At 44.6% G+C, this 14,008-nt stretch overlaps 1 protein-coding gene across 4 annotated transcripts in view; it reads right to left on the bottom strand.

The window, feature by feature from the left end:
* Positions 1–1,493: 1,493 nt before the first annotated feature.
* WIPF2 (WAS/WASL interacting protein family member 2) overlaps positions 1,494–14,008 on the bottom strand; it is a 63,384-nt gene continuing 50,869 nt past the window's right edge. For all 4 annotated transcript variants that reach the window (XM_006155931.3, XM_006155929.3, XM_006155932.3 and 1 more), the window contains 3 exons: positions 7,897–8,106; positions 5,631–5,732; positions 1,494–3,295 (listed from right to left, as the gene is read on the bottom strand). In XM_006155931.3, the coding sequence (XP_006155993.1) occupies positions 3,255–3,295; positions 5,631–5,732; positions 7,897–8,106 (353 nt within the window). In that variant the 3' untranslated portion in view covers positions 1,494–3,254. The remainder of the gene's footprint in view (positions 3,296–5,630; positions 5,733–7,896; positions 8,107–14,008) is intronic.

The following is a 14,008-nucleotide window of genomic DNA, read 5'->3' as shown; positions in this document are numbered from 1 at the left end:
GGGAAAGAGAGACTACAACTGGAATGTGAAGAATCTGATTTGCAGCTGATCACAGGTTGGGTTTCCAGAAGGACAGACAGCTCAGTGTAGTGCCATCGAAGGGTCTCAGATGCCCTATACTCCACCCCCCGAGCTCTGCAGAAGGGAAGGACCCTGGAGTCACACTTCTCCCCACACCCATAAAGCACTCAGCCTACAGATTATTTCAAGTGATCAGGAGAATTAAAACACACCCCAACCCTGAGTTGCTCCATAGCAAGTCTATTTACAATTTTTTTCTCACCCCTTCAGAGGCAAATCTGGGTTTCAAGTTGGGAAATCATGGGGTGAAGGGTTCCCCCAGTGCAATGGCCAATGACTAGTCTCCATGTCTTTGCCAGTTAAGAGGGCTGTGATGAATTATTGGAGACAGCAGCCTCACATTCATTGGATGGGGTAGCCCTAGGCTCTCACTTTGCTGGCCTACGTTGTGAAGATGATGGGCTCTGCAGCTGGAGCAAATTCCCATGATAGAGAAAACCACACCTGGAATATCAAAGCGCTTTGGTCCAGGTTTAGTGACCAAAGAAGAGGGGAAAGAGGGGCTTCAAACTCATTTAAAAACCTGGAGGCCACTACCCTGCTTCCCAGACAGGGCAGTTAAGAAACAATTAAGTTTTTCCCACTGAGGGAAAACATCAAAAACCAAACCCACACAGGGGCTTTTAACACAGCTTCCTGATGCTTAGTCAGGCGTGTCTCTTCCTTCCAGGAGGGGACGAGGGAGGTAACAGGACTGGGCAACAGCCTCAACATGAGACCACCCAATCTCTCACCGAAGAGACAACATTCCCACAAGCAGATAAAAAGAGCAGTTTAAAAGGTGAGAAGTTTTAGTTCTCTTGTTGCCAGCCCACCTTAAACCTATATTACAAGCTTTTTACAACATACAAAATAGACCAATAACTATGAGGGTCACATTCCAATCTTCAATAGTAAATATACATGATAAGAAATCCGTTATTAACAGTGGGACCAAATAATGTATAAGGCAAAGACATTTAAATGGGTGCTGTGTCATTAATTGGCTCTGAAAAAAACTCATCCGATTGGATCTAGACCCAGGCCAAGACCATGAACACAGAATCAATACCCATGTGACACAGTCTGAATGCTGGGAAATATGAGGGATAGCAGGTCGCAGGGAAGACGGTAACAGCCCCAACAAAGAGCTGGGGTTTGGCTTTACTTGTGATACTTATTTTGATTCTTTATGTTTGAGTAAAGGGGAAAGAAAACAAAAAGACACACTTTGATAACATTGTACAAAAGGCATCAATTCCCATTTCAAAAATAAATGGGACGACTTCACAGTCAAAGTTCAGTGACTTGTCAGTTATCTACCCTGGAGGTCTGCTGCAGTATCAACTCTGGTACTCTTTTTCGCTCCACTGGTGTCCCCTCTCTCCTAGTTCTATTCACTTTAGGATGCTGGGGATACATCTTGGAAATAACTGCTAACAGATTTGAAAAGAATGATAAATAAAAAATTATTAGAAAAAGTTTAGTAACAGACCTAATTAATCATGATTTGTCCCAAAAACCAATGTAGTCCAAGAGAGGGCAAAGGAAAACAGATCCCATACACATAATCCAGGTTGAACCATCCCTCACTTAGCTTCGGGAAGACCTGGGTTTTACCTGGCACCACACACAGATCCTTGGCCTGTGATCCATAAATCAAGACAAGTCCCTAAAATGGTTTAAGCCTGTGATGTGCCTGTGAAAAACTAATTTCCCTTATGCATTTCAAGGAACAGCTATGGTCTCCCTGCTCTCATTCCAAGGTTAACAGCAGCCTTTACATGTGACAACAGCTGCAGCAAACTAAACCATTCGGTGTGTTGAGCACAGGAGTCTCGGGGGAAGCCCATGTGCCATCGTCCAGGCTTGGCTCCCACTTAGACTAAGAGCCTCCATTCTTTTCTGTGCTCTTTAAACTAGGACCTGGAAGACGAAGAAATGATGTGTTGACTGAGGTTCACCTCACCGAAGTCTTTGTGCTTCTTGGCATAGATAAACCTTTGCATATCCCCGTAAGCTTCTACTCACTTCCCCACTCTTCTCTATTCTGGTGCATTAACCCTCGACATCTTGGGAAAGGAACAGAAAAGAGCCTGCTCAGATGGGCTGTGAACTTCAGGATGATCAAGTCTTAAAGAACTTGGTAGCCCCACAAAGCCTGTCCCTCCCATGAAGTGCTTCCCCCTTCCTTTCTTTGTCCTCCAGGGACTGAAGGACTGAAAAGAGTCACTGACCTTCAGGGCCAATCAGAAAAAACTGAGCCCAACTCCAGGTTGAGGTTAAGGCCCGAGCCTAGGCCCTATCTTTCTATCTCTCACCCGCAATTTTTAGAATATGTGAATTAGGAATGAATCATGCCCCTCCCCAACAAAAAGTGAATTTTCTCTGGAGGGGATGGGCAGTTGGGGAGAAGAAAAAAAAAATCTCTCAGCCTAGCACCCTGAGGAAATGGGGTAGGAAGTTGCAGAGGACTCAAAGTCCCTTTGCTACAGAGGAACTGACAGGCTCTAAAATGATTCTGGGTTTATCTCACCCTCTCTTTTTATTAAATGTTTAGTTCAGCTGATTAGTATTTAGTGTTTATAGCCAACTTATTCCTGGGGTGGGGGTGGGGGTAGGGGCAAGGTGAGAAGAAACCCAAAATACCCCTAAAAATAAACAAGACCCATTACCTTGTCCTTTTCCCAAACGTGACCTTTAAAACAGATCACTTCTCCGCAAACTCCTTTCCTGCTTCATTACAAATAGCCCCTCCCCCCAAGAAGTCCTGGCCTTGCTGGCCTCCTAAATGATGAAATATACCTGTCAAGCTTCCCCCACAGTGGGTAGGAGGAGGTAGGAGTACCAGTCTCCACCCTGCCCCAACAGTAAGTTAATTCATCACAAGGCACCTTTCCCCAAGAGGAAAGCAGGAGACACGAAAGCTTTCTCCTCATCTGGCTAGCCGGGCTTGTGAGAGGAAGGATGGAGGCAGGGCTTAAGACCCTACTGTCAATATAAAGAGTCCGATCACCAAATCCAGAGACGAGGTGCATAGATGGAGGTGAGCGGGGAGGACACGTGGAGTCTGGGGTTGGCTGCACTGGAGAAACACATCAGGAGCTCTCATGCAGGTTTCAGGGGAATGGAAGGGACCATCTGAGGAGGAGAGAGGTCCATCCTTTTCCTGAGGAACAGGACCAAGCCAGGTTTCACCTGAGAATAGGTGGCAGAGGTGGGGCTCCACGGGCAGCTGAAAAACACAAAATAACAACCACATACGTATTGATTACCCACTATATCCTAAATTACCAGACATTCCTGAAATGAGAAACAGGCTCGTTAAGCTAACCTTTAAAATTTGGAGACTAGGTTTGTTGTTACTGGGTTTTTATTTTTAGACATTTTTGCTACAGGGTATACTCACTCACCAGAGAGACAGAGAAAGATAGATAGAAAGTGAGACATCACCCCTCACGGGGGATGGCCACACTTTAATCCTTTCCCCTCCATTCTCCTCTCAGGATTTTGAGCACACATGCACACCTACCTGGCATGAGTTTCAAGTGGCCAAGTTTAGGACTCGAACAATGGTTGGTCGAGTAGGAGTCCAGTGCCTAACCACTCAGCCACTTGCTGGCCTCTGTCATTGTATTTTTAAGGAAGTGAAAATGATGGGGCAGGCAGGTGGCATGATGGTTAAGCATACTGGACTCCCACATGACTGACCGCAGTTCAAGTCATGGACCTGGCCGCTTGACCTGGCCACTTGCTTTCTCACTTTCTCTCTGGTCAAATTTAAATAAATAAGGGACCAGCAGGTGGTGTTGTGGTTAAGGTGCTAGACACTCCCACATGGCCGACCACGGTTTGAGTCCTGGACCTGGCAGCTTCCTTTCTCTCTTTCTCTCTCTCTGTGTCTCTCTCTGGTCAAATTAAAGTAAATGAATGAATAAATAAATTTTTTAAAAAATTTAAATAAATAAAACAATTTTTTTTTTAAGAATTATTTAACATGGGGCTGGCAAGTGGTGAGGTGGTTAAAGGTGCTGAATTCCCACATGGCTAATTGTGGTTCAAGTCCTGGACCTGCTGACTTGCTTTCTCACTTTCCCTTTCTCTCCCTTTCTCTGTCTGAATTAAAGAAGAATAACAAAAGAAATTAAATAAATAAATAATTCTTTTAAAGAAGAGAATTATTTAACTTTGTTTACTTATTTTAATTTGACCAGAGAGAGACAGAATGAGAGATAGAGAAAGTGAGAGAACAAGCAGCCAGGTCCAGGACTTAAACCACGGTCAGCCATGTAGGAGTCTAGCACCCCTAATCACAATGCCACTTGCCAGCCCTGAAATAATTCTTTAAAAAATAAATAGGGGGAACCAGCAGTTAGCGTAATGGCTATGTCGCTGGACTCTCACGTAGTCAACCGCGGTTTGGATCCCGGACCTGGTGGCTTAAAACTCACGCCGGGCGCGTGTGTGTGCGTGCCCAAGATCCCGAGAGGAGAATGGAGGAGAAGGGATTGTGGCGTGGCCATCCCCCCTGGGGGGTGATTTCTCGCTTTCTATCTCTCTGTTTCTGTCTGGCAAGCGCACGTGCCCTGTAGCAAAAAACTCTCCAATAAACAAACAAACGAACAAATAAATAAATGTGAAAATGAGGGACCAACAGATGATGTAATGGTCATGTCGCTGTACTCCCACGTAGCTGGCAGTGGTTTGAGTCCCGGACCTGGTTGCTTAAAACTCATGCCGGAGGACCAGTGGGTGGGGTGGTGGTTAAGGCACTGGACATTTCAATATGGCAAACCATGGTTTGAGTCCCAGACCTGGTAATTTGCTTTCTCACTTTCCCTCTCTGCCTCTCTCTGGTCAAATTAAAATAAATGAATGAATAAAGATTAAGTAATTCTTTTCTTTTTTTTTTAGAATTATTTTTTGTTTAACTTTATTATTATTTTCCAGTTTGATCAGAGAGACACAGAGAAAGAGAAAGAGAGGGAAACTGAGAAAGGAAGCCACCAAGTCCAGGACTCAAATTACAGTTGGCCATATGGGAGTCCATGGCTTTTAACCACCATGCCACCTGCAGTGTGGCCATCCCTCCTGGGGGTGGGGGACTGATTTCTCACTTTCTGTCTCTGTCTCTCTGGCAAGTGCACACACCCTATAGAAAAAATCTCTAATAGAAAAAAAAATAAAAGTAAAGAAGAGAGGAGAAAAGAGAAAGGAAAATAAGCAGAAGGAAATTTTAACTTAAGAAAGAAAACACAAATCAGGCCCAGCCACAATGGCACAGGGAGTAGAGGTACTGGTGTACAACACTGGAGACCAGATGAGAAGGCTATGAGTCAAGTACCAGATCCAGCTAAACAGGCCTGTGATCCTGGCTGCCTACCGGGCTAGCAGGAGGATTGCAGCATGAAGATCCTTTTGGAGGTGCCTGTCTGCCCTCACTCACCTACCAAAAGATAAATAAAACTAAAATAGGGCTTTTAAAGGAAAAAAAAGAAAAGAAAGGAAGAGAGAAAACATAAAGGCTCCATTCAAAGCAAATATGGAAAATTTTTCTTTACACTTCTCACCTCGGTTTGTTTTGCTGGGATATATTCTCTGAAAGTGTTTATATTCTTCTGGAGCAGGAAAGTCTTCCACCGGATGAAAGGAATACTTTGACTCAAAATCATCTGTGAAAACAAAAGAATCTTAATTTGTACCATCCATCTTTGTGCTTCCACAGACCATTCAAGACCCTCCCCTTACTAGTCTCTGGTGAATTCTGACGCACTCTGAGGGCGTGCCTGCCTAAACCAAGAGACTGCAAACAGCAACAGCATCACCCTGGGAACCTTTCTTTCATCACCAGAGGGTATGCTCAAAGGCTCTTTATATTAAGCAGTCTTTGTTGTTTTATTTTGTTTTGTTTTTGTAGGGATTTTTGCCTTAGGGCAAGATGGCCACAGGCAATCCCTTCTCCTCCATTCTCCCCCCAGGATCTTGGGCACCCGTGCCTGACCCCGCCCCGGCGCCCCCCTGCCCGCCCCCCCCCCCCACACCATGCCTGGCATGAGTTTCAAGCCTCTGGGTCTGGGACTTGATCCACAGTTAACCATGTGGGAGTCCAGTGACTTAACTGCTACATCACCTGCTGGCCCCAAGCAGTCAGTCTTTGGACTAGTCTTTAAACCTTTCCACCAAAAATCAGACACCTGAAAATAGATAAGGAGCCCAACTGTTTGCACAGAAGCAAAAAGAAATATAGTTCTGTGTTTCAGTAACACAGTCATATTAAAGGCTATTGCCAGGGGAAAAGTAACTGAACCAAATTCACAAACTGGTAGAAATTAACCTAACATGGAAATATTTATCTCCAGATAGAGATGTCAGCCCGGGTTACCCTTACTTTGTTCTGCAGCACAGTTGGGATAGCCACCTCACGGTCCCCAGTTTTCTATGCCCCTCCACAAGAAGGCTCAACTTCTCGGGACCAGCAGTTAGCGTAATGGCTATGTCACTGGACTCCCACATAGTCAGCCGTGGTTCGAGTCCCGGACCTGGTGGCTTAAACTCATGCTGGGTGCGTGTGCATGTGTGTCCAAGATCCCGAGAGAAGAATGGAGGAGAAGGGACTGTAGTGTGGCCATCCCCCCTGGGGGGTGATTTCTCGCTTTCTGTCTCTATGTCTCTCTCTGTCTGGCAAGCGCACGCGCCCTACAACAAAAACCTCTCCAAAAAAAAAAAAAGAAAAAAAAAGAAGGCTCAATTTCTCAATAAGCATGGTTTAATCATATTCCAAAGGTATCTACAATGAGGACATTATCATTAAAATGAAAACCTTGGTCCACCTAACAGAAACTTACTAACATGTGAGGAACAAGAGGTTGAGAAGTGGAGCAATCATTAAAGAATCCAGTGTTAGGGCTGCGAAGGACTTTACGAGATCTACTCCCAATGTCCTCAACAGGTATAACAACATCTTCTGGACAACCTTTATTTAGGGCTCTATCTCCAACCCAATGAACAAGAATCCTGAAGGTGAGGGCCCCAACATTTATAATGATGGAAAAGTTAATACGACACACCCCTGATCGAATTAACCTCCTCACTGGTCCCAAAAAGTGAAGTGACTTCTTCAAAATAATGCAGCTAGTTAATGGCTTGTGATTACTAAATAAATATTGTGTAGTGTTTTATTTAATTTTTAAAGAGCCAGAAAAGAATTCTCCTAAAAGATACTTAATTCTTTTTTTTTATTTTTTTGGAGAGGTTTTTGCTATAGGGTGCGTGCGCTTGACAGACAGAGACAGACAGAGAGACAGAGACAGAAAGCGAGAAATCACCCCCTAGGGGGGATGGCCACACCGCAATCCCCTCTCCTCCATTCTCCTCTCTGGATCCTGGGCACACACGCACACACGCCCAGCATGAGTTTTAAGCCACTGGGTCCAGGACGTGAACCGCGGTCGACTATGTGGGAGTCCAGCAACATAGCCATTACGCTAACTGCCGGTCCCAAAGACACTTAATTCTTGACTAAAGAAGATACAGAGTCTCTGACCTAAAAGCTAACTACAAATAACAATCCTTAAGGTATGAGAATGGCTTTGGGGTTACCACAGCACTTATGCTTTCAGTTACTCTATTCCAAAGCAACTATTCCTAGAGCTCACATAAGCAAAGGGATGTCAATGGGCAGGGCCTAGAAGTCTGAGGGGTGAGTCAGGAACGAACTGCTGCGAACACAGGATACCATGGGCTATTTCCACCCTGTGTGGGTCATCTGGCAGCCAAGGCACTAGAGTTAGTGAAATCATCACAGGCACTATGACTCTAAAACAGCTAGTTACTCACCCAAGAAAGATCGGACAGTGGTGATAGAATCTCTGTGGCCATTTCTCAGAGGTGGTGGAGGAGGAGGGGGTGGTCCAGCTGGCGTCCTTGAGGGTGGAGGTGGGGGCTTTCCCCGGCTCAGAGGTTCTGACCCATGCATTCGGTAGGGTGGTGGGGGAGGAGGAGCATCCCTGGCACCATTTCGGATCATGGGGGGTGGAGGTGGAGGAGCTGCAATTAAAATTCAAAGCAGTTAGGCTCTGGTGAGGAGCAGGCGAGGAGAACAGGGATTTGTGACAAGGAGGGGAGGGACTTGAGGGACATGGCCTACGAGTCCCTAGGCACTTCTCCGAAGAACCAGGCTTTGTGAGCCCCTGGGACCATGTTAAGTATCATATTCATCTTCCCCCTCTCATCCTTATTTCTTGAACAGCACCAGGATTCCCTCAGACACCAATGTTCAGAATTCGTTTAGGACCTTTGTTCATTTCCCACAAGACAAGTCAAGAATCCTATGTTCTCAGTGATTTTTTTCCCCTGCTTTTTCACATCTTCCTCCACAATCCTAATTCAGGTCTTTCTCAGACTTAGCTAATTGTTCTACTAGAAAAGTCTTCCAGATGTTCTCCTTGGTTCCAATCTCTTACCCCTAATCCATTTGGCATACCTACTGATCTCCCGAAAATACTTGCTCAGTTTTTTTTCAAGAGCTTTGCATTTCCTATTTCACAAGTCCAAATCCTTTGCTTACATAGTAACCTACTATGCCAGTCGGCCGATCTCACCTTCTCCTCTTCCTTTTTTTTTTTTTGCTATAGGGCGCGTGTGCTTGCCAGAGAGACAGAGAGATAAAAAGCAAGAAATCACCGCCCAGGGGGGGATGGCCACACCTCAATCCCTTCTCCTCCATTCTCCTCTCGGGATCTTGGACACGCACGCACATGCGCCTGGTGTGAGTTTAAGCCACCGGGTCCAGGACTCAAACCACGGTTGGCTACATGGGAGTATAGCGACATAGCCATTACGCTAACTGCTGGTCCCCTCCTCTTCCTTTCTTAATTCCTAGACTGGGGCCCCTCTTCTGCACGTCCACTGTAGCTGCACATATCTCTATGACTTTACTGCACCGTGTTATAATTACCCATCATGTGCACCTCTTCCTCAGTATACTGTGTACTCGATGTCGAACGTTTCTTCATGTAGGTTCCCAAGCTCAGCCAAAAGTATAGCAGACAGTAGGTACTCAGTGTTTGCTAACTAAACCAAACTAAGTATGTTGTGTTCTTGTGACTCCTCTCCTGACAGTCTGAAGTTCCACATCCCTCACTGCCAAATCCTGTAAGGTTCAATCTTCAAGCCTTTCCCAAAGCAACACACTCTATCCTAAGCCCCTCCTCCCTTGTTCTGCTACAGTATATACAGGCCATGCCACTTACTCTAGCATTTAGGGGTACAGACTTAAGTATGTATAATAGATTCACCTTGAGAAGTTATGAAACTGCAGTGATAGTCTCATTACTCAAAAAAAAGTTAGAGACCTCTTTTGGAACTGTCTTCAAAGCCAGTTATCAGATAAAGTAAAAAATATCATTACATGATGGTCACATTTTTTTTGAGAGAGAGATTGAGACAGAAAGCAAGAAATCACCTTCCCCCCGGGGCAAATGGCCACGCCACAATCACTTCTCCATTCTCCTCTTGGGATTTTGGGTACACACGTACATGCACCCGGTGTATGTTTGTTTTTTTTTTAACTTTATTCAACTTTATTATTTTTATTATTATTTTCCAGTTTGATCAGAGAGAGAGAGAGAGAAAGTGAGAAAGCGAGCCACCAGATCTAAAACTTGAACTGCAGTCAGCTGCGTGGGATTCCAGCACCCTTAACCAACACACCACCTGCCAGTCCCCCAAGCGTAGTTTTAAGCTGCCGGTCCTTCATTTCTGAGGTCAACCCACCACCACCACCACCACCACCACCAATTCATACCTAAGACTAACTCTAGATTTTCTTTAGATTTTCTTTTTTTTTTTTTTTTTTACTTTCAAAATCATCTTTACTCTTAAAAGACAAAAATCTGGCCCACCAAAGTGGCACCAGCAGTAGAGCACCCACCAGTGCACAATACTGGAGTCATGTGAGAGGCTCAGGTTTGGATCCTGGTTCACCCTAAACATGCTAGGCATGCCAGCTCATGACAGTGACCATGACTGGCTGAAGGCTGGGGGGAAGGATTATGGCATGAAGAGATCCTACCAAGGCTACCTGTCTTTTCTCTTTCACATGAAAGAAATAAGTAAAATAAAATTTAAAAAGAAATTGCCCGGGCTGGCAAGTGAGGTGGTGGTTAAAGTTGCTGGATTCCCGCATGGCCGACTGTGGTTTGAGTCCCGGACCTGCCGGCTTTCTCACTTTCCCTCTCTGTCTCTCTTTCTCTGGTCAAATGTTTTTTAAAAATGGTGATGGGGGCCAGCAGATGGCATAGTGGTTAAGGGCTCTGTACTCCCACATGGCTGACCACAGATCAAATCCTGGACCTGGCAGCTTGCTTTTTCACTTTCTCTTTCTCTCTCTCTCTCCGTTCTTCTCTGGTCAATTTAAAATAAATAAATAAAGTTAAATAATTCTTAAAAAAAAAAAAATGGTGATAAATGGGGCCAGCAGGTGGCGTGGTAGTTAAAGTGCTGGGCACTCCCACATGGCCAATAACAATTAGAATCTCGGACCTGGTGGCTTGCTTTCTCACTTTCCCTCTTTCTCTCTCTGTGTCTCTCTCTGATAAAATTAAAATAAATGAATTAATAAATAAAATTTAAAAATAAATAACTTTTTAAAAATGGTGATAAATAAAGTTAAATAATTCTATTAAAAAAAGAAAAAAATTACCAACAAGTCTAAGTTAACATCAAAAACATGTCTGCAAAAATGGCAACATCCCTGGCATAGGTTCTAGTGTGTTTAAGATGCAGGCCAGCAGGGGCGTGGACGTTTAGATGGCTGGATCTTACATAGCTGACTTCATAGCGGCTTGAAATCACACAGGGCAAGTGTCCATGCATGTCCAAAATTCCAAGAGGAGAATGGAGAAGGGATTATGGCATGGCCATTCCCCCTCTATCTATCTCTGTCTCTCTCCAGTGAGTACATGCACTCTACCACAAAAGAAATCTAAAAAAATGATGCATTACTCCTATGCTTGTATTAGCTAACAGTAATAGCAGTTTGGGTCCCTTTTATGCTCCAGGCATTTTACATACAATAAATATTTAAAAATTGTTACAGCCCTGCAAAGTATGTAGCATTATCTACATTTCACAAATGGAACTCAGGCTATTTCTTTTAGCCTTTTTTTTTTTTTTTTTTTTTGAGAGGTTTTCGCTATAGGACACGTGCGCTCGCCAGACAGAGAGAGAGAGAGACATAGAGACAGAAAGCGAGAAATCACCCCCCAGAGGGGATGGTCATGCCGCAATCCCTTCTCCTCCATTCTCCTCTCGGGATCTTGGGCACGCACGCACACGCGCCTGGCGTGAGTTTTAAGCCACCGGGTCCGGGACACAAACCGCGGTTGACTACGTGGGAGTCCAGCGACAAAGTCATTACGTTAACTGCTGGTTCCCCTCAGGCTATTTCTTGAAGTCATAGATCTAATAAAAAGATAGCACATGGGGCCAGTGAGTGATGTAGTAGTTACGGTCCTGGACTCCCACATGGCTGACCATGATTTGAGTCCCAGACCCAGTAGCTTGAGACTCACGTGTCTAAAATCCCAAGAGGAAAATGGAGGAAAAGGGATTGCAGCATTGCCATCCCCCTAAAGGGTGATTTCTCACTTTCTGTCTTTCTAGTGAAGGCATGCATCCTATAGCAAAAAAATCTCTCTCTCTAAAAAAAGACTCAGCACAGGTCGAACAGATGGTGTAATGATTATGTCACTGGACTCCCACATAGTTCATTGCAATTTGAATCCCGGACCCGGCCGCATGTGCACCCAGGATCCTGAGAGGAGAATGGAGGAGAAGGAATTGCTACATCGCCACTCTCCTGAGGGTGAAGTCTCACTTTCTATCTCTCTGTCTCTGTCTCTCTAGTGAGTGCATGTGCCGTATAGCAAAAATCTCTCAAAAATCTCTCAAAAATCTCTTATGGGACCAACAGATGGCATAATGGTTACGTTACTGGACTCCCACGTAGTCGAATGTGGTTAGAGTTCTGGGCCCAGTGGCTTAAATATCACACCAGGGGGGCTGGCAGGTGGTGTGGTTAATGGCACTGGATTCCCATTTGGCCAACCATGGTCTGAGTCCTGGACCTAGCAGCTTGCTTTCTCACTTTCCCTCTCTCTCTCACTCTGTCCCTCTCAGGTCAAATTAAAAATAAGTAAGTGAAGTTAAAAAATTCTTAAAAAAAAAACAAACCTCACACCAGGTGCATGGGTATGTGTGCCCCAAATCCCAAATCCCAATAGGAGAATGGAGAAGAGACCCTGGGGGGTGATTTCTCACTTTCTGACTCTTTGGTAAGTGCATGCACTCTATAGCAAAAAGCTTCTCTCTCTAAATAAACAACAAAAACCTCTCTCTAAAAAAAACAAGGACTCAGCACATGTATTTCCACTACCCCCTTACTGCTTATCATAGCTACCTCATTCATTATTTATTATATATTTTACTTCCCCACCTAGATTTATAACCTAATGAGTTCGACGTGTGAGTTTTGGACCAAGGCCATGTTCAATAAATAGTTCTTACCCAAAGAGTACATGGAAGACTGCTCAGCTTTAACAGACAACACTATTTTTAAAATAAAAGCATACATTCGGTATTTTACTCCTCCCATTTTACTGTCAGAATTTCTACAAAATTGGGACCAGCAGTTGGCGTAATGGCTATGTCGCTGGACTCCGATGTAGTCGACCGTGGTTCAAGTCCCAGATCCAGTGGCTTAAATTCACTCCAGGCATGTATGTGTGCGTGCCCAAGATCCCAAGAGGAGAATGGAGGAGAAGGGATTGCAGCGTGCCCATCCCCCCAGGGGGTGATTTCTTGCTTTCTGTCTGTCTGTCTCTCGTCTTTCTGGCAGGCACACATGCCCTATAACAAAAACCTCTCCACCCCCAAGAAAAAAAAAATCTCAATTTAGAGGACATAGAAAAATTGCCAGGCTGGACTTTTCCTTTGGGCCATAATTTGCCTAACCCTGGTCTAGAGACATATTAAACCAAACTGGAACCAATCTAAGACAAAAATTGGGGAAGAATGCACTATGTAGTACTCAAGTCTCAGACCTGGCAGCTTGAAAAATATGCCGGGTGTATGTGCATGTGTGCCCCAAATATCAACAGGATGGAGAACTGGAGAAGGGACCGCAGCATGACCACACCCCATTGCCAAGTACCTTCTCCCTCTTTCTGCAGTGACTGCATGTGTCCTCTGGTCATTAAAGAAAAAAAAATGGGGACCAGCAGATGGCATGATGGTTGAATTACTGGAGTTCGTGGGCAGCCATGGTTTGAGTCCCAGACCTGGTGGCTTGAGGCTCATGCTGGGTGCATGTGCGTTTGAGTCCAGGATCCCCAGAGGAGAGTGGAGGAGAGAGGACTGTGGAGTGACCATCTCCCCATGGGGGTGACTTCTCACTTTCTATCTGTCTCTGGTGAACACACATGCTTTATAGCAAAACTCTCTCAAAAAAAAAGAAAAATAAAATCCCTTAAAATTTGAGTTTCTGGGATCGGCAAGTGGCATGGAGGTTAAGGTGCTGGAGTCAGTGCTGGCCAACTCCACGGTTCAATCCTTGGACCTGGCAACTTGGCAATTATACCAGGCATGTATGTGTGTGTGCCCAAAATCCTAAGAAGAGACTGGAGAAGGGATTGTGGCATAACCATCTCGCCTGGGGGTGAGTTCTCACTTTCTCTTTCTCTGGTGAGAGCACATGCCCTTTAGCAAAAACTAAAATATAAATATATAATCTCTCTCTTATTACCCTACCTCTATTCAGAACAACTTAGTCTCTTTTTTTATATTTCTCTAAAGCATATTAGATATTATGTACTTTTATATTTTACTAATTTATCTGTTTATCTAGATAGAATTTTGTTTTTTTGCCTTTCTTCTTATTGCTGTTTCC

The sequence above is a fragment of the Tupaia chinensis genome, unplaced genomic scaffold (assembly GCF_000334495.1).
Source record: "Tupaia chinensis unplaced genomic scaffold, TupChi_1.0 Scaffold000477_1, whole genome shotgun sequence".
Classification (NCBI taxonomy): Eukaryota; Metazoa; Chordata; class Mammalia; order Scandentia; family Tupaiidae; genus Tupaia; species Tupaia belangeri.
This window is presented reverse-complemented; position numbering and strand designations above follow the sequence as displayed.